The sequence below is a fragment of the Synchiropus splendidus genome, chromosome 8, assembly GCF_027744825.2.
Source record: "Synchiropus splendidus isolate RoL2022-P1 chromosome 8, RoL_Sspl_1.0, whole genome shotgun sequence".
In the NCBI taxonomy this organism is placed as follows: Eukaryota; Metazoa; Chordata; class Actinopteri; order Syngnathiformes; family Callionymidae; genus Synchiropus; species Synchiropus splendidus.
In genome coordinates this window covers 24,860,591-24,887,258 of record NC_071341.1, presented here as the reverse complement: position 1 = coordinate 24,887,258, position 26,668 = coordinate 24,860,591, and the positions used below count along the sequence as shown (strand labels likewise).

General features: G+C 53.6%; 4 protein-coding genes across 7 annotated transcripts; 2 read left to right on the top strand and 2 right to left on the bottom strand.

The window, feature by feature from the left end:
• Positions 1 to 234: 234 nt before the first annotated feature.
• Positions 235 to 5,243, bottom strand: tubd1 (tubulin, delta 1). 2 transcript variants are annotated; one of them, XM_053873022.1, is made up of 9 exons: positions 5,191 to 5,243; positions 2,801 to 3,215; positions 2,419 to 2,566; positions 2,147 to 2,363; positions 1,847 to 2,078; positions 1,607 to 1,771; positions 1,434 to 1,541; positions 1,188 to 1,371; positions 235 to 1,098 (listed from the first exon to the last, which is right to left on the bottom strand). In XM_053873022.1, the coding sequence occupies exons 2-9, from the start codon at positions 2,949 to 2,951 to the stop codon at positions 990 to 992; spliced, it is 1,314 nt and encodes a 437-aa protein (XP_053728997.1). In that variant the 5' UTR covers positions 2,952 to 3,215; positions 5,191 to 5,243; the 3' UTR covers positions 235 to 989. The 2 variants fall into 2 exon arrangements, with proteins under 2 accessions (XP_053728997.1, XP_053728996.1); XM_053873021.1 differs by having other exon boundaries at positions 1,607 to 2,078.
• On the top strand, positions 3,936 to 9,773 carry rps6kb1b (ribosomal protein S6 kinase b, polypeptide 1b). Its single transcript, XM_053873020.1, has 15 exons — positions 3,936 to 4,102; positions 4,917 to 4,960; positions 5,039 to 5,159; positions 5,234 to 5,302; positions 5,742 to 5,889; positions 5,975 to 6,032; positions 6,093 to 6,193; positions 6,672 to 6,762; positions 6,832 to 6,922; positions 7,001 to 7,108; positions 7,179 to 7,241; positions 8,424 to 8,501; positions 8,580 to 8,687; positions 8,746 to 8,858; positions 9,012 to 9,773. Exons 1-15 carry the CDS (start codon positions 4,034 to 4,036, stop codon positions 9,250 to 9,252), a joined length of 1,503 nt encoding a protein of 500 aa, XP_053728995.1. The 5' UTR covers positions 3,936 to 4,033; the 3' UTR covers positions 9,253 to 9,773.
• On the bottom strand, positions 9,617 to 18,109 carry slc33a1 (solute carrier family 33 member 1). 3 transcript variants are annotated; one of them, XR_008415690.1, is made up of 10 exons: positions 15,485 to 15,680; positions 14,338 to 14,774; positions 14,112 to 14,265; positions 13,691 to 13,886; positions 12,506 to 12,702; positions 12,254 to 12,438; positions 12,079 to 12,196; positions 11,423 to 11,638; positions 10,710 to 11,346; positions 9,617 to 10,401 (listed from the first exon to the last, which is right to left on the bottom strand). XR_008415690.1 is itself a non-coding variant. In XM_053873018.1 (9 exons), exons 2-9 carry the CDS (start codon positions 14,733 to 14,735, stop codon positions 11,179 to 11,181), a joined length of 1,632 nt encoding a protein of 543 aa, XP_053728993.1. In that variant the 5' UTR covers positions 14,736 to 14,774; positions 17,540 to 18,109; the 3' UTR covers positions 9,622 to 11,178. The 3 variants fall into 3 exon arrangements, 2 of the variants coding, with proteins under 2 accessions (XP_053728993.1, XP_053728992.1); XM_053873018.1 differs by lacking the exon at positions 15,485 to 15,680 and adding an exon at positions 17,540 to 18,109 and having other exon boundaries at positions 9,622 to 11,346; XM_053873017.1 differs by having other exon boundaries at positions 9,623 to 11,346.
• Positions 17,744 to 25,947, top strand: gmps (guanine monophosphate synthase). The gene is made up of 16 exons (XM_053873016.1): positions 17,744 to 18,107; positions 20,160 to 20,329; positions 20,420 to 20,534; positions 20,781 to 20,878; positions 21,084 to 21,187; positions 21,260 to 21,453; positions 21,861 to 22,026; positions 22,101 to 22,252; positions 22,327 to 22,500; positions 22,602 to 22,707; positions 22,800 to 22,915; positions 23,205 to 23,330; positions 23,753 to 23,868; positions 23,937 to 24,067; positions 24,476 to 24,648; positions 24,742 to 25,947. Exons 1-16 carry the CDS (start codon positions 18,081 to 18,083, stop codon positions 24,841 to 24,843), a joined length of 2,070 nt encoding a protein of 689 aa, XP_053728991.1. The 5' UTR covers positions 17,744 to 18,080; the 3' UTR covers positions 24,844 to 25,947.
• The last annotated feature ends 721 nt before the right edge of the window (positions 25,948 to 26,668 follow it).

The window sequence follows — 26,668 nt, the reverse complement described above, 5'->3', positions numbered from 1 at the left end:
TGCCGAACCCACCGCCCCGGAACCGGACTGACCTGGGAGGTAAGTGACCGGCGGGAGAGGAGTTCATGAGGAGGTCTGCGGCCCGTCTTGCCCCGCCCACTCCGTCAGTTAGCTTATCAGACTGGTGTTGGCTGTTTCGTGGAGCCCGGCAACATCGGTCTGTGAGCTGGCTGAAGCTGTGGACTGCCACGCTGGGGAGACGAGAGCTCTGCTGCCCGGAAACACGCTTCCCACCCGGCCTGATCTGGACCACCACGCTGGGGAGAAAAGGCGGGTTCTGATCTCATCCAGTGGAAGGAGGTCATGAGTCAGCGGTGGACGCTGGTGAGGCCCGAAGATCTGGAGCCTGTCATGCACACGGCTGCTCTGGATGACGGGAAGTTGATGTCATGTTGGACGTTGGGTTTGGGTTCTGACTCTTTATAATGGCCTCAAGTCCAAATAAAACTTCTGAATAACAAAAGGTGCATTTGTTCTATTTTATATCATCTGGCTGTGCATCAACAGATTTGAATTTGTGGAATTTTCCAAAAAGAAAATGCAACAAAACAGGACACTTCATGTTTCATTATTTTGTGTATGTATGTAAACTGTGTACAATTAAAAACAACTCTATATCCACGTGTGTATAGTAGATTCTGCAATATCAAAACGTCTCGGGTGGAAGAAAGATGATGAAGCACCATGTTAGGTGAAGATGACTGCAGCATATTTTCATGATCAAATCAGCAGATCAGTTCTCTCCTTCATCACTGCTCAACTGACCGACCAACATGAACCTACAGCAAGTCGTTTATTCCCAGTCCTGCTCTGTGAGAACACAGCGGGAATACGAGCACGATCACACAGAGCCATCATCCTGGACCAACGACCAGCACACAGTTGATAGGATGGACACGCGGACAGGCTGGAGATGATGGACACTGAGCCCAACAGACGAGCTGGAGATGATGGACACTCTAACAGGCTGTAGCTGGAGATGATGGACACTACGAGCCCAACAGGCTGTAGCTGGAGATGACCTGCTCCAGAGACGTGAAGCTGTCCAGGAAGTCCTCCTCCGATATCCCGAACTTGGTGTAGTGATGGATGTAGGCCCTGGAACACAGAGGGCTCAGTCTCCAGTCCAACAGTGTGAGCCAGCCCCGGGGCCTCCAGACGTGTCCGTGTGTGTTCAGCGGCCTCACCTGGACGCGAACATATTCCAGGCTTTTCCCACCATGTGGTCCAGCGGCGGCAGCAGAGCCTGGCTGTTGCTGACCAGCGTGGCCGACTTCTCGTACTTGTTGAAGGGCAGCGGAGACTTCCACACCGTCAGCGCCTCTGGGGGGCGGAGCCAGGGGGTGTAGAGGGAGGCGTCGCCAAAGCCCTCTGCGAAGGAGAGGCCACATGTTGAGCCGGGGAAAGGCGCCTCTCCCGCCGGCGCGTGGGACCTGTCTGGGCGGCGAACACCTCCTTCCCCCTCAGCACCAGCAGGTTGGCCAGCGACCTGTTGAAGCCGCTTCCTCCGGGGGCGGGGCTCGGCACCTGCCGCTCGGCACCTGTCCACAGACGAGCAGAGTCATGGGGCTGTGGAGGCGGAGTCCACGCGCCTGTGCTCACTTGCCTCGCTCCACTGTGGTGCTGGAGACCAGCATGTGGCGCAGGTGCTTGAGCAGCGCGGGCCAGCTGAAGGTGCTGAAGGCCAGCGAGGCGCCGGGCAGGTGGGGGGCGCTGGTGATGCTCAGCAGCTTGTGCTCCGGATGGCAGGCCAGCGCACTCACCAGCTCACCTGCCACACACACACACACACACACACACACTGCAGTCTGCCGACACAGCAGGTCTTCCATCAGGAGGCGCTCACCCACAGGGTTCCGGGACCAGCTCTCATGGGAGTCGGCGGCCAGCGCCGGCTGCAGGACGCTGCCCAGCTGCTGGCCAATGACCCGGTTGAGATCAGCGAAGGAGATGTGCCTGATGTGGAGCAGCTGGCTGCAGATCCTGTGCACCACGTGGTTCTGGTGCACCAGGAGGGCGTCCGACAGCGGGTAGAGGCGAGACAGGCTCAGGACCGAGTTGTAGTTCTGGAGGATCACCTGCACGGGAGATGGGGGGGCGGTGGTGAGTCGGGGGTCGGGAGCTCCACGCGGCTCGGACTCGGCACCTCTCCGGAGCGGTACGGCCAGGTCAGCTGGTTGAGGATGAAGGAGTTGGGGTAGGCGTCTCTGAGAGCCTGGGTGAGGAAGGTGCCCACCCCGGAGCCCGTGCCGCCCGCCACGCTCATCATGGCCACGAGCCCCGCCAGTCTGTCGCAGCGCTCCACCTGCCGTCGGACCAGGTCCTCCGCCGCCTCCCTGTGCCGGGGACCGTGGACGCAGAACCTGGAAGCAGAGGCTTGAGAAGCCGGGCCTCTGACGGGGCCGGCACTCTGCTCACCCGTTGGCCCAGTTGTTCCCGGAGCCCTGCCTCTGGCTGAAGTGGGAGGACTCGCCGTATCTCCAGCGGCCGCACCTGGCGGCTCTGCTCAGACTCTGGCTGATGACCTTGGGCTCCATGTCGATGAGGACGGCCCTGGCCACCAGATCTACACACACACACACACACACACATCAGGAGCTCATTGGTGTGAAGGGGCCAGCGCCCGAGCCAGGTCAGCGGTCTGTCATAGACCGGACCACTGTTCGGTTTCTGCAACCAAGGCGCATGAGCACCACCTACTGTCGAAGGAGGGAAACTACCAGCGCCTCGGACCCGCACTTGAGACACTTGGTTCAGTCGCGGTGCGTGATTCAGATGGTGAAAAGTACACGTCACTTACCGCCGTGTTTGTTTTGGTGGAAGAACCGCTCACAGCTGGCGGCGCTGAACGTCTGCGTCTGGGCCGCGCGAGCGTCCGAGCAGATGACGTCATAGAACTGCTGGCCCACCTGGTTGCCACACTGACCGAGTTGGACCGTGACCACGGACATGCTGGGACCCACCCGCCGGTCACTCCGGCCGCTGGTCTCGACACGCCTCACCGGCCCGGTTCGGAGCCCGCCACGACACGTCACTGCCTGTCTTCCGCTGTTTCAAAATAAAGGGACTGGACCCTCGGGGCTGTCTGGATGTGCTCGGTTCTGCCACACTTTGACTTGGATTTGCCAAACTCCTCCACTCTTAGTTTCCAGTTCCACTGCACCACATGTAACGATGTAACGGAACTTCCTGTTCCGGTGGCTTGAACTTCCGACCTGGAGTCAGAATACATATGTCATTGTGAACGAAAAACACGGATAAAAGTTATTTATAGCCAGGTTCGGATTTGATTCGGAACCAGCAGAATGATCGGTCACTTCAGACTCTCATTACATCCGAACTCAAAAGTCGCGCGTGGCAACTGACTCGACAGCAACACCACTGACTTTCGTTTTTCTTTCTTTCTTTTCTCATATAAATGTTATTCGTTGCTGCTTTATTGGCAATGAATCTAATAACAATGTCTATATTTTTTATCAGGGTTCCTCACTGGACCTGATTGTTGTTACGTTGTCATTGCATGTATTGTGTATGTAGCCAAAAGGTTAGCTTGTCATAATAATAACAACAACAACAACAACAACTAGAGCGTTGTATTAAACTATGTAATTGAACAAATCCAAAGTGTAGAATTTTGCAAACAAAAACGTGTTTTGAAAGAAGTGGTTTCAAACACAAATAAATAACATGGCGTTAACAACAGTAAATGTTGATTAATATGTTCCTGGAGATTCAATCCAATTTTTTAATAAAAAATAAATGACTGAAATGATCATCTCATTGCATGATATTACGTCTAAAAATGACAATGCATGCTGCAGTGACATGCAGCTGACATGCGGCAGTGTTTTATTGACATGACTCGTGTTATTATTGTCTCATTGTTTGTTCGGGGTTTCCGCCCCTCTGAGGAGCTGGTGGCCAGTGCGCATGCTCAGTGTAGTAGCCGGTCATGGCGGCGGTGTGTGTTCGTCCATGAGGTGGCGGACGCCTGCGATACTTGCCGTCTGAGCGACCGAATCCAAGCGCCACGATGGCCGGGGTGTTTGACATCGACCTGGACCAGCCGGAGGACAACGTCTCTGACGATGAGATCGAGGAGGTACTGGGCACAGCGCTGCCAACAGCGTGGCTGCACGGGAGTTAGCCGTTAGCCGTGTAGCCCGTCAGCCGCCGCCGCGGGCCTGCGCCTGCCTCCGCAGAGCTCGGGCCTCTTCCAGGCTGCGGGCAGCCGCCTCCCCCGCGGAGCTGTCGCCCCTGCCTCTAGCCGCTCTCCTCGCCGGTAGCGGCACGTTTTTACCAAGCTGCCTCTGAAAAGGACGGCTGTCTTGTTGACGCTAGCATAGTAGCCGCCGCGGAGAGCGCCGCGTCTCCGTGTGCAACAGTTGATTTTGGCACCAAGTGTGAGTCCGCGTGGACGCGCCGCCGCGCGCTGTGTTCCCCCACACGGACCACGTTACTGCGTGTTCTCCCAACAGACACTCCTCATTGACAGGAGGGGGGCGAGTGGGACCGGGGGTCCTGCAGCCTGCGGGAGAGTTGAGCAACTGTTGCGCCGCAGCAGGAGAAAGTGACGGTTTCACGCCGAGTCCACTCGCACTGCGGACGCGTCACAGCTCATATGTGCAAGTCTCCCAGCACGATCCAAGACGGTTTAGACGTTCTGTTTCCATCTGCGTTTGCATGCGTTTCCAAATCTGTCTTCTGCTCTGTCTCTGTTTTGGACTGAGCCACTGTCTTCCTGGTGTTTGGCTGCCTCATCAGCTTCTCAAACTCTCACTGGTTTATTGTTGTTGTTACGAAGACTAGTTAACTTTGTATTTGCCTGAGATTGGTCTTTGTTCTTCTCAAGCCACGCGTCATGTTGTTGCGAGGACTGACTTGTTGTTGACTGTCTCTTCCTCTGCTCCTCTCAGGCACAGATTAATGACATCATGGACCAGTGCAGTGGATTTGAGTTGTAAGTTGTGCTTCATAATGAACGCGGTGCTTTGGAGATGGGTGCAACCTGATGATGGCGTCGGCCATTTTGTCTCAGCAACATGGACGACTGTGAGAAGATCGAGATATCGGAGGACAACGTCAACCAGGGGACGGAGAGCATTCGCCCCGAGTGCTTTGAGCTGCTCAGAGTTTTGGGCAAAGGCGGTTACGGGAAGGTGTGTGTGTGCTCACTTTTGTCCTTCCCACCTTCAACTGGCAAACACCGAGCTGATCTTTCTTCCGTGTGCAGGTTTTTCAAGTTCGAAAAGTCGTGGGCGCAGCTGCAGGAAAAATATTTGCAATGAAAGTTTTAAAAAAGGTAAGAACTTTCATTTCTTTATATTGTGCGGTAGTGTACGGTTGTGTGTGCTTCACTTGTGTTGAGGTGTCCGAGTGAGAGGAAATGTGGCGCACGGTCGTGAGCACAGCTGGAGATGTTGCACTGTCACAAACCAACCTGAAGATGGTGGCGGCCGAGGTTTGTCCTCATCTCTTGAGCTGCGCTGAGGCCTCCTGGCTGACCCTCTGGATTCCTGCCAGGATGCCCGTAGTCTCGTGGATAGTTGAGGGGTGAAATGATTTGGCTGAGCCCCGTCTTGGATCAAAGGCAGCTCTGTTGGATGAATCCCAGCAGGTCCATCTGGAGGAGGGCTGCCAAGGCCTCACCTGACCCTGCTGGCTGCTGATTTGTGCTGTGACCTCCTGGCTTGAGCTTCCCTCCCTGAGTCAGTCCAGTCACACCACATGTCTGTCGACAGGCCATGATTGTACGCAACGCCAAGGACACGGCCCACACCAAGGCGGAGAGGAACATCCTGGAGGAGGTGAAGCATCCCTTCATTGTCGACCTCATCTACGCCTTCCAGACTGGAGGGAAGCTGTACCTGATCCTCGAGTACCTGAGCGGTGGGTGCTAACAAGAGACGCTCCATGCCTCGCTGACTCGGGTTCCTCTGAAATCAGACTGTTGATGGCGTTTCCGTCCTCGCAGGAGGAGAGCTCTTCATGCAGCTGGAGAGGGAGGGCATCTTCATGGAGGACACAGCCTGGTGAGTCCTCACCCGGGTGTTGGAGGCGGCGTGATGGAAGACGTGTGACTCTCTCTTTAGTTTCTACTTGGCTGAGATCTCCATGGCTCTGGGCCACCTGCACCAGAAAGGCATCATCTACAGAGACCTGAAGCCTGAGAACATCATGCTCAACAGCCAAGGTGGGAGCCTCACTCCCAGATCCCTGTTGAGTCTTGCACTCCAGCCTGGAGTTTCTTTTGAGAAAGACCGAACCTCTTTTCAATTATGAATGCAATTATGACGTCCATCCATCCATCCTCCCTCCTTCTGCCCATCCATCCATGCCTCCCCCTCTCCCTCCCTCCATCCATCCATCCACCCACCCACCTCTAATCCCTCCCTCCCTCTGTCCATCCATCCCTCCCTCCCTCCCTCCCTCCCTCTGTCCATCCATCCATGCCTCCCTCCATCCATCCAACCACCCACCCACCCACCCACCTCCTATCCATCCCTCCCTCCCTCCGCCCGTCCGTCCATCCTTCCATCCATCCACCCATCTCTTATCCATCCCTCCATCCTATCCTCTTGTGCTTCTGAGTGGGGATCCTTGTGTAACACCTAGCGTTCCCAGTCTGGAAGTGCTGCGTTTGACTCACCATTTCGTCGTCTGTCCTTCAGGGCACGTCAAGCTGACGGACTTTGGTCTGTGTAAAGAGTCTATTCACGACGGCACAGTCACCCACACCTTCTGCGGGACCATCGAATACATGTGAGTCCGGCGGCGCGTTTCCCGCCTGAGCTGACGCAGACTGACCGACCCCTGTGGTCCGTGGTGCAGGGCCCCGGAGATCCTGATGCGGAGCGGCCACAACAGAGCGGTGGACTGGTGGAGCCTGGGGGCGCTGATGTACGACATGCTCACGGGAGCGGTCAGTTCCACGTCCAGATGTTGCTGAGTCACCCATGTTGCCACAGCAGTGCCTAATTCCGACTGACTCCTTTCACAGCCGCCGTTCACGGGCGAAAACAGGAAGAAGACCATCGACAAGATTCTGAAGTGCAAGCTGAGCCTGCCCCCCTACCTCACGCAAGAAGCCCGAGACCTTCTCAAGCGGGTATTTGCTCACGTCTGCTCCCCATCCCAACACACCGCTGAGGCATCATCATTGACTTGCTTCTGTCCAGTTGCTGAAGAGGAACGCGTCGTCACGGCTGGGGGCCGGAGCAGGGGACGCCACCGAGGTGCAGGTGAGGTCTCCATGACGACCAAACCCTCACCTCTCTTACCTCACTGAACCTGCCTCGCAAGCACACACATTCCAGACCATAGAGCGCGCTGAGATATTAGCCCCGCCCACTCTATTTAAGAAGGAAAACAGCTGTTGTCTGTCCATGAGCCGCAGCGGTCTCTGAGCCGCAGGTGCAGTGGTGCTGTCTGCGCCATAGAAAAAGGCGTCAAAATGCATGAGCATCACTTGTAAACTAGTTTGGAAAACATGGAGACGGAGTCATGAAACACACTGGAAGCATCGACTCCTCACATCTGTCACTGATGTTAAAGCTGTGTCCCCTCTCTCAGCCTAACACTTGGTCAGTGTGGCGTGTCCCACTCCTCCTCACTGGCCGTTCACCACTTGAAATGATGCCTTCAAACCCAGGGAGCTCCAGAGCTGACTTGAAAGTGGGAAGATGAAGTGTGGAGAGATGTCCAGGAGACCAAAGGACTTGATTTCACAACAATGTTGGACAGTACAACAGGGACATGTTAGTAGCCAGGACCACTCTTCCCTTGGTTGACTTTCTCTGGTGTCACACGTCAGCGAGCCAAGTGCTCCACCGTGTCCCACAACATGAGCAATACAACATGGATGTTCAACAGTAGGTTTGGATTTCTCCTGAACAAACAACAGTGGGCTAGCATCCAGGCTAACGTTAGCATACCTCCAACACATCTATCGCCGCAACATAGGCTCCACCCATTTCTCCTCCGCTGGTTCGCCAAACCAAGTGAGATGATCGGCGCAGATGCAAGAGGTTGCAGAAACGTTGGAGCTGTCATTTCCAAACCGTTGTCTCCAACACTGGATATGCAGGAAACAAACCACAGCACGGCAGCCAATGACACGCCGTCTTTACGTGTGATGTCATCAAGTGTCGTCCCAGTTCTGAGGGACGTCAGTCACTTCACTTGGTCATCGGAGGGCGCTTCATAGTGGAGCTCCAAATGTGTCCCAAGTTCCGACACCACAGCCGCTCTCAGCTGCTGCTTCTCCTCTCTGTGGGCGGAGCTTTAAGGACAATCGGACGCCTTTAAAAAGAAGGATCCGTATCTTGGCCACGTCACTGTGTCAGCCGCAGGCTTCAGACCGTGAGAAGAGAGTTGTGATGTGACGGTGCTCGTCTGACTAAACGTGTCTTTTCCTCCCAAAGACTCATCCGTTCTTCCGTCACATTAACTGGGAGGAGTTGCTGGCTCGGAAGGTGGAGCCTCCTTTCAAACCCTTCCTGGTGAGTTGTGTCTTCAGCGGCCAGTGTTTTGAACATAGACCTGATCCCGTCTCACGCTCGCCTTCCTCGGGTGGTCAGCAATCGGCGGAGGACGTGAGTCAGTTTGACTCCAAGTTCACCAGCCAGACGCCCGTGGACAGCCCCGACGACTCCACCCTGAGCGAGAGTGCCAACCAAGCCTTCCTGGTAAGATGTGAGGCTCCAGCGGCGCCGCCTCCTCTCACACCTGTCTTCCTGCCGCCAGGGCTTCACCTACGTGGCGCCCTCTGTCCTGGAAAACATCAAAGAAAAGTTCTCATTTGAGCCCAAAATCCGCTCGCCGCGGCGCATCGTGGGCAGCCCCAGAACTCCTCTCAGGTGAGCCTCCACATCCTGGTGCCTCTGTTGGCGCTGCTGCTCAGTGACATGAGAAACAAAGCAGCGGCTCTGTGCTGTTGCTGCTGCTGCGTGCCAGTCAGGTGTCGTGCTTTCCTCTAACTTGCCTCCATCATTGCACCTCCAACACCACAGTCCAGTCAAGTTCTCCGGCGTGGACTCCTGGCACCGAGGCGCGGGCCCCGCCGTCCTCCAGGCTCCTCAGGACCAGGCCATGGAGGTGTCCAGCGCGGAGCAGATGGACGTCACCAGCAGCTCGGAGGCTTCGGCTCCTCTCCCCATCCGTCAGCCGGCGGGAGTCAACCTGGCTCAGATGAAGCAGCAGGCCTACCCCGTCGTAGCCAAGAGACCCGAGCATCTACGTATGAACCTATGACCCGCTGGGCCCCTTCGTCCTGGACTTGCTCTTTCTGTTGGTTTTTCCTTCATTTACATTTTTAAGCTGAAGAGACGCTCGAGACAATGAGAATCAAAGTTACACGCGCGCTGACGGGCTGCGCTCAGCGTGGGGTCGCGGGGAGGTCACGGGACGGCCACCTGTGCTTCACCCTGGATGTGAGCGAGGCTCTTCTCCAGAGCTCTACTGTGCCTCCTCGGCTTGAGGACGGCGGATGCTTCCTCGGTGATGGTGGCTGGTCGGATCATGTGACGTGGGCCGTGCAGTGGATGGCGCAGCAGCCACTTCTCCTCAGCGGCATTGAGGATTGCTGATGCAGCGCTTTCACTACCGCGAGCTGAAGGAGGTGCTCAGAAACAGCCACGGCTGGAGCCAGTTGTTCTGCCGGAGTTGGACAACTCTTCCATCAGCACTCGCTCCTTGAGCAGGATTATTTCAAATTCCTGTAAAAATAATAATTATAATAAAAGATGAAAAAGTTGTTGGGCCGTGACCTGGACTGATTCCAGTCCTGTGCCAGCGAGCTGCTGTGCCCTGGACGGGTTTCAGCTTTTTATTTTGACGTCTGTGGTGATGAGGCTTCGTGTGTCGCAGAGCTCAGTAGGTGGCGCTCTGCTTAAAAGTGATGTTTTTTTTAGAGCAGAGCGTGCCGTCTAGTGGGCTCAGAAAACGAGGACAGTGTTTCATGACGCCTCAGAAGATCGTCCCTGACCTGGGAAATCTTGTGAGGCTTCATGAAACTCCTTATTTTCACAGAATTACCTTTGGATTGGAGCAACCACTTCAATGAAATTTCACATCATCTTCCAACCCAGAGCGCCACCCCATCAAGCTTGCAGCGCTGCGCCATGATACCTCATCTATCATCACTACGATTATCGAGTCCGTCACACACCTCTCTTCTCATTCTGAGTTTCACGCGACTATGGCCCTAAACAAGGAGCACAAGGTGAGAAAGGGTCCTCCGGTAACAGGTGAATTTATTCTGAGAGAACCATCGATATATTGGCAGTCATTACAGTGGTGAGGTGTGTCACAACACATCTGACACACGTCGAGGAAAAGACTTCGTTTCTACGAGGCTTCGTGTCTGACGGTTGATCTGGTTTTGTTGGTAGATTCACACGGCTTGTTTGAACGAAACACAAACATAACAGATGAGAAAACAGGTGTGACAATGATATGATTTGATTCAAGCACCACAACATTTATCCAACAAACTGACTAAAAGTTCTTTGATAAAACAAACAAACACAGTGACAGCGTTTCGTGACACGTTACACAGGACAAGAGTGTGTGGAAGTAAGTGACGTGTGAGGACATCCTCGCAGGCAAAACGGTGACAAGAGTGGAGCGTAAATGAAGCAAACTGAGAGAACGATTCGGCTCTCAAAGGCACTGAAGAGCAAAGAACAAGTGTTGAAGCCACACGTCACCTGTGTGTGAGACTCCATTTGATGGAGACGTCACTGCTGCAGAGCTGAAGTTCAGCCTTCACATGTTTCTCTGGTCAAACTTCAAGCGTATTCTCCTGTAATCCGATGAGGAGAGGCGAGGAAGGAGACCAGATGCAGAGGTTTGGAACAGGCGGAAGGAATGCTGGACAGGAGAAGCACAAGGCAGCAGAAGAGGACTAGCATTGAGGTGTCAAGGATGAGGTCACCAGGAGGATCAGAGGGGTCCAGCTGAGGGCGGCTGACTTCGTGTTGGACCTGGCCCTCCAGTGTTGCTGACGGTGCCCTGCGTCCCTTGCTTCTGCTCTGAGGACACGCTCTTGACTCGGACTTGGCTATTACGAGCTCGGGGAGGTGGAGAGTCGCAGAACTGGCCCTTGGTCATCCTTCGGTTCTGGTTCTGATTGCGACCTGAGAGCATCAGAAGCAGCAGGTCCCTGGGAGCCGCTCCTCACTGGCTCACTCTGCACTTCCAGGCGCTGGGCCTCTGCTCCTGCAGCCTCTTCATCTTCTTGCCCAGCCACAGCCACCACAGCAGGCCGATCAGCACGCACACGGCCGACTCCACGTAGTAGCCGTCCAGCGTGGTCACGCAGGCGCCGCCCTCCTTCACACACAGCTGCGGAGGGGGCGGGGGGGACACCACAGCGTCAGGACACACTCAGCCAGTGGGGGGCGCCCCGGGCCTCACTCACCGCCGCCTCCTCTGCGGAGGCGCAGCGCTGGCCGGCAGCTCCGCGACACTCCTTCCAGGTGAGAGGGTCCACCATCCACAGGGCCACGGTGGAGGGCCAGTTCCCTCCCAGGTTGGTGACCGTGTTCAGCAGCGTCATGTAGGTGCCACCGATCAGGGGGTCGCTGACTTTAGCGTGGAAGGCCATGCAGGCCACATACATGCTGTAGAGCGCCACCTGCAGGAGGGAGGCAGACATTTTCAAACCGAGAGAGCGCCACCTACTGAGCTCTCAAAACAGTTAAACCACGACGGCCCCGTGCTGCCCGTCGCTGTGTGACCCGACCTCAGGCCCGGCAGCTCCACACAGGTGACTCTCTGCTGCAACACTGAGCTCCTCACTCGCGGTACCTCAGTCTCATGTCTGAAGCAAGGACGTGCACGTGTCTGAGGCCACAGTGGGCCACAGTGGACCACAGGGATGCAGCAGAGGCCAGTGCCCTCAGTGGCAGGTCACGACTGCAGGCGTCTGTCCAGCCTGAGAGCCAGATGGACCTGCACCAGGAGCCACTGCTGACTGGAAACTGTGTGACCAGGAGCCAGAACAAGAGAAGGCGACGGCCCATGTGGTTTCCTAACTGGAGGGTGGAGAGGCCTCCAGCACGCGTGGCGTCACACCTGGTGCACGGCGTAGCTCAGCAAGACGATGGCGAAGTAATACAGCGGGAATCCTCCCTCGTGTTTGACGCTCGGGGTCCACCACACCAGCAGAGCGAAGAGCAGCCCGATGAGCAACCTGCAGCGAAGCTGCCGTTAGAACGCCGAGCACCTTCACCAGTGAGGGCTTCCGAACCTGCAGGGGAAAGCCTTGTAGAAGACGTCCAGCGGCCGGGGCCCGGCTGTGTATTTGCTGATGACCAGGGGCAGGAGGATCTGCAGCGGCACCATGGGCACGGCCAGTAGCGCCAGCTGCTCCTTGGGGACGCCGGCCTCCACCAGCTTCAGGCCTGTGACGGCATCTGCTGCGGAGAATCCCACCTGACAGACAGGGAGAGCAGGCTCTTGACCTCAGCACAGAGAGAGGAAGCAGGAGGCTGCGGCCTACTTTGGCGGTGAGGAGCAGGGCACAGAAGGTGAAGACCGCAGGCATCCTGGTGATGGAGAGGAGCAGCCGGTAGGTCTCCATGACGCCCTGCGTCTCCTCCTCAGACCTCCTCCCTCCACCGGGCTGGTTCTCCCTTTTCAAGATGGCAACCAACGTGGTGGACACCAGGAACACCACTCCCCAGAAGAAGAGGAAGTCTGTGGCACAAAAGGAAAGGATCTGCTGGGAGTTGCTGGAGCGTGCGGAGGACTCATCTACCAGCAGTGTTGGGAGGGGCGCGTTATTAAGCTGCACGGCGTTTATCACCGCTGTGACTGAAACATGTGCGTTACTCCTTACGTCACATTCACAACTCTCCAATACGTTTAAAAAGCAGGGTCCGTGGTGGACGTGACGCAGCGCCGCACGTGCTGCGATCGATGACGGTGCAGGTGAGGGATTGTTTTCTCATTATTTTGCTTTTTAGCTGTGAAAGACCGGAGAAATATTGTAGTGGCGTGCAAGCTCTGTGGGGCTCGAAAACAGAAGCTTGACTTGGGAGCGCCTGCTGCGCAGCCCTGATGTCCGCAGCAGGGGAAGACACCAGCAGCAGCGAGTCGTGTCGTGTCGTGGAAGACACGCTGCCTCTCGCAGCTGTGGAGGTGTCACTGCAGCTCCTGTTTCCAGCTGCTACAGTTGTGTTGCTGCTGAGATGATCCGTTTGTTCCTGCTACGACCCAGTGTTCTGTAAAAGACTTGATGTCTGTTGCACTGCTGAAAGTCTGGTTTCTAATCTAAACGTTTCCAACAAATGTGTCCATCAGAAGTCTCAATATTGTCATTCGCTCACCTCCACTCACACTGCCGTCGCACCTTTAGGTCACTCGGCGGCGACTTTGGCATGGCATTGCACTTGAAGTGGGTTAGAGCTGATAGATGGTCCAGAGCCTTCATTACCTGACGAGTTCAGCAGGCCACACAAACATCGATTCTGACCCAGTGTTGCTGCTTCCTGACCCAGCCCAATGACCGTGACTGTTCCAAGAGGATTATGTGTGAGCTCCGCTATAATGATGTCACTTGAAGTAACAAAGTGACTTCTGAAGGAGGTAACTAGTAAGTGTAAGTTTTGCCCAACAGTGTTTACAACCAACACCTTGCACAGAGCTGGGTTTCTCTCACCCACCGTGTTGGACGGACATTTACCTGGCAGAGTGACGATGCCACTTTCCTTGGGCACCACTCTGATGTACTTGTTGCAGAAGTCGGGGGACTCCAGAGCCAGAAAGAGCACATTGCCCAGGAAGTATCCTGCTGTCTGACCCACAGAGTTGCACGTGGAGGCGTATCCCACGTTCTCTCTGGACAACATGGTCAGAGCCCAGCCATCCACAGCGATATCCTGAGGGAGAGGGAGAGCACCAGAGCCGTGGAGCAGCTTGCAATACACGACAGTGACGGGCTTCATGAAACACTGTCCAGCAGGTGGCACTCTCTGCTCCTTGGATCAGATCTTCCACTACAACGAAACCTCACATCCTTTTTAAGTGAGAGCGCCACCTACTGAGCTGACAATATTCAGACAGTGTTTCATGAAGCCTCATCCACCCATCATCACATGACCTACCTGAGTGGCTGCCAGAAACGCCAGCATGAAGAAGACTGCAGTGAGAGCCACCACGTTCGGACCTCCTTCGCTCTGCAGCAGTGCATCAACTCTGACAGACAGGTAAAGCATGAAAAGGCCCAAAAGGTACTGTGTAGGCACCAGCCATGACTTCCTGCAGGAGACAGACCAGAGGCACAGGAACATGATGCAGACGACGGGCCAGTCGCACCAGGATCTGACTGACCTTCGACCAAATCTGGAGAAGTAAAGGGCATCCACCAGTGGCGCCCAGAAGAGCTTGAGACTGAAAGGCCAGAAGACAAAGCTGAAAAAGGCTTGGTCCTTGTAGGTGACGCTCTTGCTCTGCAGAATCAGGGGGATGCTCCCAGCCAGACCCAGAGGGATGCCCTGCAGGACATAGAGGAAGAGCAGGAGCAAGACATTCCCCATCTCGCCACGAATTCCAGGCTGGCGATGCATGGCGCCCTCCGAGTCGGACTCTGGGATGAGGTTCAACTCATCCTCCGGATCCAAAGGGCTCTTTCTTCTGTCCCTTCCTCCTCGACTGTCATTGCTGAAATAGGCAGCCGCCAGTTTCCTCTGGCGTCCGTTCAGAGGCTTGTAGGAATCAGAGTGTTCCATGACGGCTCGGGCGTCAAACGCTCCCAGGGGTCAGAGTATCTGTGGGGACGATAAAGACAATGGAACCGAGACCATCATTGAAGCACAATGGAACTGTGCGCAGACACGTTTAGTGCCAGACAAACCATGCCCCTCTAAATCTAGCAGATTAAGAGACAGGACTCTTTCGACATTCTCCATCAGGGTTGCTACAACAAGTCAGCGTTTGTCCATGGTTCCTATGCTCTGACACACGGACCTTCCCCATTGTGGAAAGATCAAAGGCAGTGATCCTGAACCGACCTCATGCACACACCCCACACACACACACATATATATCCCTGAACCTTTCTTTGGATTGCAAGTACAGTCCAAAAAGAACGCCCAATCTAACTTTACAACACACAAGAATCACCCAATCGTATCACTGCCATCTTCTTCCCATCCAAAATGGATCCAGCGCTACATATGGCACAGTGATCAACACTGGGGTCTGCTCCGGTGTTTGTTTCGGTCTGTTTAATTCCCTTTATATGGAATATAATCGGAGATATAAAGACACCGCAACAACAGTTTGTCTTCACTTCCTATACATATATACATATTTAACACAAGCAACACATGCAAATGATCATGTCTCATTAACAAACCCACACGAAAACCCTCTGTCGGAAGGTTGCTATATTTACGGGCTGTATTTTCATCACGTCAGGTCAAATGTAAAAAAAAAAAAAAAAAAAACTCCAAGCGCACACCTGAACACAACATACCTGACACTTGGGTCAGCTCCAGAACAACCATATTCACCGCCACCGGGACCATTTGCGACGGTACTTGTTTTTAAAACCAACCGTCACTGGAATGATGATTGCTTTTAATATCCAATTCTGAAATAACCGAGGGTCGGTTTATTTCGCTTTCGCTAAAACAGTGCCGACTCGGTGAGTGTTTCCGTGAAGGAAACACAGGAAGAGACCGGAGTGCACCACACAAACCCGTCCGTCACGCTCAGATGACGTGTCCAATCCCTGCGCTACAATCGTTCCGCTCAGGCGCCGGTCACTTGTGTTCAGTTGTGTCGTGATTACGGAGCGACGTTCAGGAGCCACGGCATCTGTTTTGACTTCATGGGACATTAAACGGCTGGAAAAAAAACTATGATCCGAGCTTTTCAGATAAATGTCCTTTCGGTGCAGCACAGTATCAATACATGTATTCTCCAGTGAGTCATGCTCCAGTGGTTTTAAAGCGTTTTACATGGATGCAACAGCTGTAGAAGAAAGACAATCTTTCTACCATTGTGAAACACTAAACACATTTCAACTGGAGAGCTACTGTGCACTACTCGTCTTCTCGTTCTCTGTGGGCTTCTCCCTTCAGTGGTGGCCACAGTGGATCATCCACCTCACCCCGTCCTCTGCTTCCTCTCCTCTCAAACCTACAGACCTCATGTCCTCCCTCACCACGTATTCTCTCGTCTTCCCTCTTCTCCCTCTGTCTACTGACACGCCTCCCCCTCTCCTTCTCTGTCTTCCACCTACAGTCGTCTGCTGCTGGGTAACAGCACTGATGGTGGTCCTTGTTGACCCGGGCCTCGACCCGTCCGGTATGAGATTCATTTGTCTGGTCCCATCTTTGAGTTTGGCAACTTTTTTTCCTGACACAGGCCTCTGCATTTATCCGGGCTTGGGACCGGCGTAAGAAGAAACCGGCCTGTCCCCCTCACGGCTGCATTAGAGAGATAACACCGTGGCCCGTGCATTTCTGATGACATTCATGACGTGTGTTCCTGTTGGCTTTCATCACTGCGCCACTCTTAGTGCAGCCATTAATTCATAGGATTAACTGCTGAAATCATCATCTATTTCACATGATATTGCTGGACTACGTTTGGATGAGAGCCATTCACGTGTGGCAGGTCAGACGGTTGCTGGACACCGACGCAGCAGTTCACCTGGCCTCAAAATATGGCATGTAAAAACATGCAGTGCAATAAACACATCAACACTGACATGATTGTTAAAGGTATATTTCTGTCGTTTCAAAAGAAAGAAAAGACTCCATTGAGACCTTAAAGGTGAGAGGAATGCACGCATTACAGCACGATTGATTCGGTACTAATTGATAACAGCACGCTCGTGCTTGTGGTTACTGTGAGTGAGTGCATGTGAGGCTGCTCAGCATGTGACAGCACGCACGCCTGTCATGTGCCAACTCAAACTGAGAGGGGGGGAAAAATCATGCTCTTTTCGTTTTCAAACCTGAAACTCCAAATATAAAAGAAAAGTCATCTGTCTATTGATAGTATCAATGTGAAACGTCACCGCATAATATCTCTCCTTGTCATGAGTTGTTGAATGAATGAATCTATTTTTTATGGGTTAGGGTTAGATTTATCCTACAAATCAAAAGCCAACACAGTTAGGATAAATACAAACACTGCCTCAAAAGTAACATAGAAACACTTTGTCTCTGCTCTATTTCAATAGTTCTTCACAATACCGTTCATGTTTTAACACTAACTATAATGTGCAATTGGACGAAACCTCAAGCACGATGTTGTGAACATGCCATTGCATGTATTCTTCATGCTGCTGGTATGTTTGTAAGTGCCATGCCCCAGTGACAAAGCATCCTTTAAAAAAATGAAATCCTGGATCCAACTGTCTCCTGTGTGTGTGTGTCAGGTACTAGTTTGAAACTTTGAACCCCATCCATCCATAACTTTCCGTGTGATTCTGCACTCAGGCAGACCGTCAAAAGCATATGACCTCCTGGGTCATGGTGAGTGGTAGTCTGTCTGTCCAGGGTGTCCTGTGCCTCACCTCCTGTGCGGCTGGGACCTTCTCAGACCACAGAGATCAGCTGCTGAGTCGGCGACACACTTGCACTATTTGTCTTCCTCGCTGAAGTGTCACCTGTGAATATGGAGTATGAAAGCCTGGAATATATAGCGTCAGAGCGTGATGGATGAAAGTGAACGTTCTGCCTGAGAAAGGCATGAATGGGGATGGAGCTCATTTAAGGGCAGCGGCGGAGCACGGTGGAAGGTGGTGCTCATGTCTTCCGGACAGCAGCGTCCCACCTTCTCGTCTCGATCCGAACCATGGTGTGACCGTCCTCCAGTGGTCACGCGCTCAGCGAAGCCCTGAATCGGGAGCGTTTGGCTTGAACTTTGTGCTCCACCCATCCCGCGGACAGACGTTTATCAAGCGCGGCCTCAGTGAAACTTCTGCTCCGGCGGCAGTGAGAGCAGAGCAGAGCAGAGCGAGGAGGCGCTGACAACCCCGTCACTCACGAGCGAAGCTAACGAGCTCTGCGAGAGCCGGGACACCGAGAAGAGACGAGGGCGGCTCATTCCTCCACATGGCTCTGTGCAACGGAGAGGGCAAGGTCAGTGTCGCTGGTTACGGAGGAACACGGCCTGCGTCGGTGGCCAAAGTTGGACGGCGTGTAGCGTTCCCACGGAGCGCGGCGAGTGTGGCGCTGCCTGTTGCGGCGCTGCTCCTCCGCTCGACACACGCGCTCCGCGACATTAAAGCACGGCGTTGACGTCGGTGTGGTGGTCGCAGACACACCGGTCAGCCGCCGCGCCACAGCCCGCTTCACCCCCGCGAGTCTGGTCTCGGAACACCGCGTGGGTTTTAGCATAGCTCCCCAACTTAGCCGGCTGCTAACAAGCTAACGCGCGGCTGTGTTCAGACCGGACGCTGACACACACGCGGCTCACAGCCTGTGGTGAAAAGGCTTCTCCGAAAGAGACTCTCTTGTCATGACTCCACAGCCTCGGTGCTCCATCCACCGGCCGTCAGAGGCGCCAGGTCCCCAGGAAGCTAGTCCCAGGCAGCCGCAGCTACCGGAGCCAAGAACCACCGCTCCATTCCTGTTGTTATTGTTGTTGTTATTCTGCCTCGGCCCAGTTCGTTGAGGATGCTTAATCAGTCTGAATCGAACACCGAGTGTTGTCTTCGTGCTTGGTGTCTCGCTCTTGAACCACGTGGGGTCACGGTGAAGACGAGGTGGGCTCTTCACTTCCATGCACTGGAGCTGTGCTGAGTACCCATTAAACCCAGAGGAGCAGGTGCCAAACAAGAATACTGTCTGGAAAAGGAATATACAGATGTGAGAACTGTCAATATGAATCTCCAACAGTGGCATCACGGATGATTTGCTGGTGGCTTAGGGGTCCTATTCATATCTAATACTTCATTTAAATGTGCGATTTATTTATTTGTTGATAGTTGGTTATGTATCTTACATGAAGAGTTACCTGAGAAAAATCCTGTGTTGTTTATTTGAATGGATTTTCACAAAACCAGTCAGCGGATGCCATTATTTCTTCTGACTTCACGAGGGCCACATCAATGTGTCTGCCTTCATGGTTATGATGCTCAACACCATATTGGTTTGCGTTGCTTCTGCACAAAAACATCAGCGCCATATTGGCTCACTTCAAACCAAAGTACTCCCTCACAGTCGGTGCCATTGATCCCACGCCGAACCCTCCTGACCTGTTGTCCTCCAGCGAACTATAGTCCGACTGCACATGAAGCACCTCCAAGCATTAGTTAGTTACTTGGTGACTGACTCCTGAGATTGTTCTGTTGTGATCCCAGTGTGCTGAACACCTGATGAGTGCTCTAGGTGCAAGAAATTAAACAAAAATCAGAGATAAACAGGATGAACAAAGGTGATATTGTGTCTGGACAAAAAGCTATTCCATTATCCATTAAGTTATATTTTGTTGCACCTTGAGATGGCAAAACAAGGCCGGCATTCATTTCCTTATGTATGTGGAACCAGTTGGGATGTTTTTGGGGAATGAAAGCCTTATGAAGTATTGTTTATACACGGTATATATACATATTCACTCTGACGTCAGATGGTGCTACTTGATCAGCTGGCTTTGCTGAATTCATCAGGAAAGTGGCGTTGCCCACTGAATTAGCCTTCTGCTCTGCTGCGCTGTCAGCTCACTGCTTACTGTAGAATCTCTCTCTGTTTGATACAAGTGGCGTTTAAAACCCCCTGCGAGGTCCTGAAGTGCATGTCACTCAATTGACAAACAATAGTCATCGGCTTGTGGGGCGGGTTTTGCGCTCCTCCAGGAAAAGCATCTGGGAACAAAAGTCTCAATTCACCTTAAATGGCTTTGAAATAGATTGGTCAAGGCTTGTTACTGATCACCGCGGAGTAGCTTGTGAGCTTCATGTGATTCTGATGCGTGTTATGGTCGCAGGAGCATTCACGAGGGCCGGTGTGTGTCTTTGGTGTCCGTAACTATGTTGGTCCTAATTGAATTTCCAGGGACAGGTCAGAGGTCGAGGGGTCCAGCCAGGAGGCAGCCTCCCCATAACTGTCTGAAAAAAAGTCTGAAAGCTGCTCGATGTTGTTTTGTCCAAACCTTTAAAACCCAAACTTCTTTCTCACCCTGCCACTGCACAGCTGGAGATCAGCACCCAACAGAACGGCTCCTGCGAAGGGGCTGTGGCGATCCTGGATGCTGGGGCCCAGTATGGCAAGGTGATTGACAGACGGGTCAGAGAACTGTGTGTTCGCTCGGAGATTCTGCCCTTGGAGACGCCAGCTTTTGCTCTCAGAGAACAAGGTTACAGGTGAGTGTGTTCAGCCTCCAACTCTACAGGCCGTGCTGTACACTTGTCCACGATCGGATGGAGTACATCTGACTGGCCTCTGCCTCGCAGGGCTATCATCATCTCCGGGGGTCCTGCCTCAGTGTATGCTGAAGATGCTCCGTGGTTTGACCCGGCGATATTTACCATCGGCAAACCCGTCCTGGGAATTTGCTACGGCATGCAGGTTGGTCTGCTCCTGTGACTCGACAAAACCATGCATGTATATATTTCATATACATCTCATAGCATCAGATGGTGGGGTCCTGTACAAGTGTGTTAACTTTCATGTTCTTCTGGCTCAGAGACTGATGTCATCATCGTTGGTTTATTTACAAAGATTTGGTGGCGCGATTGAAGCTCTTCCTGCGTGTGACTTGATCACTTGGGAAATGTCATGGTATCAAGTTTAACTGTCCACTTTGCTTCACAGATGATGAATAAGGTCTTTGGTGGGACAGTGCACAAAAAGTCTGTTCGGGAGGATGGAGTGTTTAGCATTGGCCTGGACAACACATGCTCCCTCTACAGGTGAGCATCTCTGTCACCGTCCTCTAGCCGGGGCTGCTGCTCCCACTGACTGTTGTGATGGTCGGCTGCTCACTCAGTTGACCACTGGGGTCGTCTGCGTTCTGCCAGTCCCTGTTCTAACCACACTGTTTATGGAAAAAAGTTGTGTCATGTCGTCCACATTTGTTGTCGACCAAAAATGAGTGGGTGTGTTGTGCTGGTTCAGGGGCCTCCAGAGAGAGGAGCTGGTCCTTCTGACTCATGGGGACAGTGTGGATAAAGTGGCAGATGGTTTTAAAGTGGTTGCCCAGTCAGGAAACATCATTGCCGGTGAGTGTTCTGTCTCCCCAGCAGTCTTCAGTGCTGATGTGCCAATTCTCACTGCCGCTCTTCTGGTTCCAGGAATTGCCAATGAACAGAAAAAGCTCTACGGGACTCAGTTCCACCCCGAGGTTGATCTCACGGAGCGAGGGATGGAGATGCTGCGTAACTTCCTCTTTGAAATTGCTGGTTGCACCAGCAATTTCACGGTGCAGAACCGGCAGCAGGCCTGCATCGATGACATCAGAGAAAAAGTCGGCAAGTCCAAAGTGCTGGTGAGTAGAAAGCTGCTTGCTGGCTGTTTTGCATCACTCCAGCGGGCCAGCTACTGGCTGCCCCACGGTCCACTGGGCTTCACGTGAGAGAACGGAAGTTCCTTTCATATTAAGTGGCAGCCATTAATTGCTTTCCCTCGCATGTGCCACTTGGCTCCAATCCCAAGGTGACTTCAAACTGGAGCTCATCTCTGGGGAGATTTATAGGAATAAATGAGATTGGACGCAGCGTTGAGGCTCCCAAACGCATTGTTGAATAGAAGGGGAGTCTCTTTCTGGACTGAAACACAAATTAATACAGAGGTGTGGGCGAATGCTTTGTGGTCAACATGGATTACAGCGCTGTTGTTTTGCCTTCACCCTCAGAGGGGAATTAAAAGGCCTCCATGATTTTGTCTCGTGCTCAGGTCCTGCTGAGTGGCGGCGTGGATTCCACTGTTTGCACAGCACTTCTCAACAAAGCTCTCAACCAGGAGCAGGTCATAGCAGTTCACATCGACAACGGCTTCATGAGGAAGAAGGAGAGCCAGAGTGTAGAAGAGGCCCTCACCAAGCTGGGCATCAAACTCAAGGGTCCGTTCTCATCCCTCTGAAGCGCTTCCGTGAGAGAGGCCAGGCCAGCCAATGTAAATGTGTTTCTCCCGCAGTGGTGAATGCAGCACACACGTTCTACAACGGAACCACGACGCTCCCCATCTCTGAGGAGGACCAGACCCCTCGGAAGCGCATCAGCAAAACCCTCAACATGACCACCAACCCCGAGGAGAAACGCAAGATCATTGGAGACACGTTTGTGAACGTGAGTTTCCTCCGGCGGTGCAAAGGTGCAAGTGTGTCCCGCTGGAGATGAACCGGCTCGCTCCACATGTGCAGGTGGCTAATGAAGTGATTGGAGAGATGAATCTCAAGCCAGAGGAGGTTTTCTTGGCTCAGGGAACCTTGAGGCCGGATCTCATTGAGAGTGCCTCTCACATCGCCAGCGGCAAAGCTGAGGTCATCAAAACACACCACAACGACACAGAGCTCATCCGGAAGCTGAGAGACGAGGTAAGGTTCATCAGCAGCGCTCCCAGCCTTCACCTCGCACCTCGCACGGTCTTCTGTGCTCTGCACCGCTGAACTCATTCATCCCTGCCCTTTCCTTCCAGGGAAAAGTCATCGAGCCGCTGAAGGATTTCCACAAGGATGAAGTGCGGGCGCTGGGCAGAGAGCTGGGGCTGCCAGAGGAGATCGTGTCTCGACATCCCTTCCCCGGTACAAACCAGCTTTTGCGTGATGGGACTGGGGACCCACCCACGCCACCGTATAGCGCTGCATGACTGTGACTCCTCCTCCTCCTCCTCCAGGTCCCGGTCTGTCCATCAGAGTGATTTGTGCCGACGAGCCGTACATCTGCAAAGACTTTGCAGAAACAAACAACATCCTGAAAATTGTGGCAGACTTCTCCGCGAGTGTGAAGAAGGTCAGGCACTGTCTCAGGTCCTTCCTGTTTGCATCCGTGACCACTGTCTGCTGTGCTGTTGACACTAGTTGCAGCTGAAATATTGTGTATGAAATATTCACGGCCTTCACAACACTGTTGGATTATTCATGCGCGTGGCTGAAGGTGTGGTCTGTTGGAGACCTCAGCACTCGGTCAGATTTGGGCACGTTTGGAGGAACTGGGCGTATGCAAGTCGACGCTCCGTAATGGCATCCCTCAAGTGACATGAAGCGCGTGACAACAGCTGGTCTCCATCTTCTGTCTGCAGCCCCATGCCTTGCTGCAGAGAGTCAAGTCCTGTTTGTCGGATGATGAAGAGGAAAAGCTCATGCAGATCACCAGCCTCCATTCACTCAATGCCTTCCTGCTCCCCATCAAGACTGTTGGTGTCCAGGTAATCCTCAGCTCTTCACACCTCACCTGTCAGTGTGCTGTTGTCAGAGGAGACTCGGGTTCTCCTGCGGGGAGGATGGAGTGGTGGCTCTTCCTAACACCCTTCAGGTGTTTAGAATCCAAGTGTCGGTCGGCAGGAGTTGGAGCTGAACCTTCTGCAGAGACAAAACTCAGTGAATGGAATGGCCAGTTCACTTCTGGCCCTGCACCGCCGTGAGTGGGCCGCGCCGTCTGCTGGCTGTGTTCTCTGACTTCCTGTTGAAAACCACGTTTAAATTTGGCATGAACCACAAGGCAGACGGGAGGCGGTGGACAAACACGGAGACCCGATGTATTTATACTGCAGCAGCGGGTGTTTGTGGGCTTAGTTCAGTTGGCTGCTCTCCTCCCAGCTCTAACCCTGTGTTGGATCCTTCTGGACAGGGCGACTGTCGTTCCTACAGCTATGTCTGTGGTGTGACCAGCAAAGAGTCGCCCCACTGGGACTCCCTCATGTTCCTGGCCAGACTCATCCCACGCATGTGCCACACCATCAACAGGTGAGCTGCTGGGCTGCGCCTGCCCTGGTGCTTCTCTGTGTCGGTCACACAACTGTCTCCTGTTGCAGAGTTGTTTACGTGTTTGGGTCGCACGTGAAGGAGCCTCCCGCCGACATCACGCCCACCTTCCTGACCAAAGGCGTGCTGAGCACACTCCGACAGGCCGACTATGTAGCGCACTCTATTCTCAGAGCCTCTGGTGAGTCTGGAGCCTTCATGCTTTCCACACCACACAGACTCTGACTTCATCCTTAAACAGGCTGCTGTGCTCAAGTCGGACTTGAGGGAGCCATTAAGTCTGTCACTGTTCAATCCTTCTCAAGTCCCAGGAAGTTAAAACTAAGCCTCTGCAACATCGTCGCTTCACCTTCTGACCTTCTGTCATAAGTTCAAGTCCTTGATTGTGCAGTTGTAGTTTTCATGGAGGGAACAAAAGTGAGATTGTCTTTGTGGTGTGATTCACAGTTGTGATCATCTTCATGATGATGACAATAAACATCATATTGTGCATGAGAATGAGCAGCGCCATATGTGTGTGTAGTCTGCCACCCAGTGGTGAGCTTCATGCAGGAGTTTTCACTGTTTCCGTAACCCCACTGTCCCTCAGGCTTCTCTGGGAAGATCAGCCAGATGCCCATCATCCTGACCCCGCTTCACTTTGACCGCGACCCTCTTCAGAAGCAGCCGTCTTGTCGACGCTCTGTGGTTATTCGTACCTTCATCACCAGCGACTTCATGACTGGCATCCCTGCCACGCCGGGCAACCACATCCCCGAGGAGGTATGTCGAGCCCACCCTGTTCCTCTGACTCCTCCTGCACATGTTGGGCCGTGAGTGGAGCCCGTCCTAACGCGTTCTCTCACCGCCGTCCAGGTGGTGCTGAAGATGGTCAACGAGATCAAGAAGATCCCGGGCATCTCCAGAGTCATGTTCGACCTGACCTCCAAGCCTCCCGGCACAACAGAGTGGGAGTGAGCCACCGTTCCCCACACAGACGGACTGGACTCTCACCAGGGAGGGCTTGTGAACTCTTCCTTTCACTCCTCCCGCTCTTATTTCTGTCCCTCCTCCCTCTCTGCAACATTCCCGAGGATGGCAAAGCCCCACCAGCGAGGGGCGCCCCTGCCCTCACCCACTCCCCCCCTCCACTCCCTCTCTCTCGTCTCATGCCAGTGGACGGGTTGATGACCAGCGTTGGTTATCAGTATTGTGATGTTACTTCCTTGTGTTCAACAATGCGTTTTCTCTCTGCGAGGAGCAGCGACCCTCAGCTCTCGCTGCAGGAGGCGCCGTCACCAGGCAGGAAGTGCAAACCTCTGTCTGCTGAACCGTGATGGCTCAGTGTTCTCCTGAGTGCCCGGGAGCCAGGCGGGCGTCTCCTGTGACCAAGTCAGAATGAAGCTTTTCAGTTAGTGGAAGAAGCCAACTCTGCGCGCGCCTCACTTGCTGAGCGTATGTCGGACGTCCCAGAGGCAGGACCAAACTCTGGTTTGTTTCTCCTTCATGCTGCATCATGGAGGCTTCTAAACCACACCACAGCAGGAAGAACCTCCTGCCCGGCGCCTCGCTGGAAGTGCAGCGCACACATTTGCACATTTGTGACTTTTCTTTCTCCCGACCACGACGCCTTGAGGCATTCAACACCCCACCATCAATGGAGACGTCCTCTCGTCGAGCTGATGTTCCCGTCGTGTCCGTGTGCCGCACAAACCTCTCCCTCTGTCCAGTCATGCTCTGAACTGCTCAGGTTGAACTGAGTCTCCACCCTGCAGCAGACGAGGATGTTCTCCTGCCTCCCACCAACATGGCTGTGTGCCTCCATGCTATCCTTCTTTCAGGCCTTTTATATGTACAAACATGTCGCCATAGAAGCCGCTTGACATATGCTTTTGTACCTGGATTGAATTCAGTATTCACAAGAAGTTTAAGTTATGCAATTTTTCTGTTTGTATTGTTCCCTCCGTCTTTGTTCCTTCTTAGTAACGTGCCTCAAACAAAATCACCGCATGCAGTTTCAACACTGAGGACATTTGTACATTAAAGAATGAGCTTTAATAAAGATCTCCATGTTGAAACCTCCACCGTATGTTGCTTCAATGATGCTTTCCATTGTGTGGTGAGGGGCCGACCAGTCCTCGACTCCACCAGATGTCGCTCTGCTCTAAGCTCTTCGATGCAACCTCATCGTCTCACCGCGAGCGCCGCCTACTGAGCTGAGCGAGGAGCCTTACGCGACGCCTCACCAGTTGCTCAGCAGCTGTATTTCTTAACACACCACCATGTCCATAGCTTTTGACGCACGTGTCATTATTGAGTAAAGGCAGGTGATTTGGGGAAGTGATCACCGCGACGCCTCCAGGATTGGCATGTTGAGGTTCGGCAACAGATACAGGCGGGCACAAAAGCAGACGTAGGTCGGAGTATTTTGACGCAAAACGGAGGCTGGCTTGATTCTGAAACGGAGGACGTTGTTTCATGAAGCCTCACTGCCACTTAACTCATAAACAGGCCTTCAGTTGGCGCCACCGCTCGGGCCCACGTGCGTGGCTGGGTTTGACGCCACTGACCTTCAGGAACATAGAAATGACAAGCAGAAAGGTGTGAGCCCTTCTGTGAAAGTCCGGTGTTGTTAGTGATGCAGCTGGAGAGACAAGCGCAGGCGAGTTCAGTCGCCCGTGAGCCCGCCCTGGTCCTGGGAGACCGGGTTTGGAGCGGCGGCGTGTTCCCACATGCCGCGGCTAATGAGCTCCCGGCCTGTGGCGGTGGTCAGGTGACTGTGGATCTGACGCGCCCCTGGTCA

Bases quoted from the DNA above. Each gene is read 5' to 3' on its own strand.
- tubd1 (XM_053873021.1), bottom strand. From the start codon at position 2,951: ATGTCCGTGGTCACGGTCCAACTCGGTCAGTGTGGCAACCAGGTGGGC. The intron at 1,542-1,606 runs GCAAGTGAGCAC...GTCTGTGGACAG, and splicing joins CAGCACCACAGTGGAGCGAG to GTGCCGAGCGGCAGGTGCCG. The intron at 1,099-1,187 runs GTGAGGCCGCTG...TCTGTGTTCCAG, and splicing joins TGGAATATGTTCGCGTCCAG to GGCCTACATCCATCACTACA.
- rps6kb1b (XM_053873020.1), top strand. From the start codon at position 4,034: ATGGCCGGGGTGTTTGACATCGACCTGGACCAGCCGGAGGACAACGTC. The intron at 6,923-7,000 runs GTCAGTTCCACG...CTCCTTTCACAG, and splicing joins ACGACATGCTCACGGGAGCG to CCGCCGTTCACGGGCGAAAA. The intron at 8,688-8,745 runs GTAAGATGTGAG...TCCTGCCGCCAG, and splicing joins GTGCCAACCAAGCCTTCCTG to GGCTTCACCTACGTGGCGCC.
- gmps (XM_053873016.1), top strand. From the start codon at position 18,081: ATGGCTCTGTGCAACGGAGAGGGCAAG. The intron at 20,535-20,780 runs GTTGGTCTGCTC...TTTGCTTCACAG, and splicing joins GAATTTGCTACGGCATGCAG to ATGATGAATAAGGTCTTTGG. The intron at 21,454-21,860 runs GTGAGTAGAAAG...TCTCGTGCTCAG, and splicing joins TCGGCAAGTCCAAAGTGCTG to GTCCTGCTGAGTGGCGGCGT.
- slc33a1 (XM_053873018.1), bottom strand. From the start codon at position 14,735: ATGGAACACTCTGATTCCTACAAGCCTCTGAACGGACGCCAGAGGAAA. The intron at 12,197-12,253 runs GTTCGGAAGCCC...GCTTCGCTGCAG, and splicing joins TACAAGGCTTTCCCCTGCAG to GTTGCTCATCGGGCTGCTCT. The intron at 11,639-12,078 runs GTGTGACGCCAC...TCCCTCCTGCAG, and splicing joins TGAGCTACGCCGTGCACCAG to GTGGCGCTCTACAGCATGTA.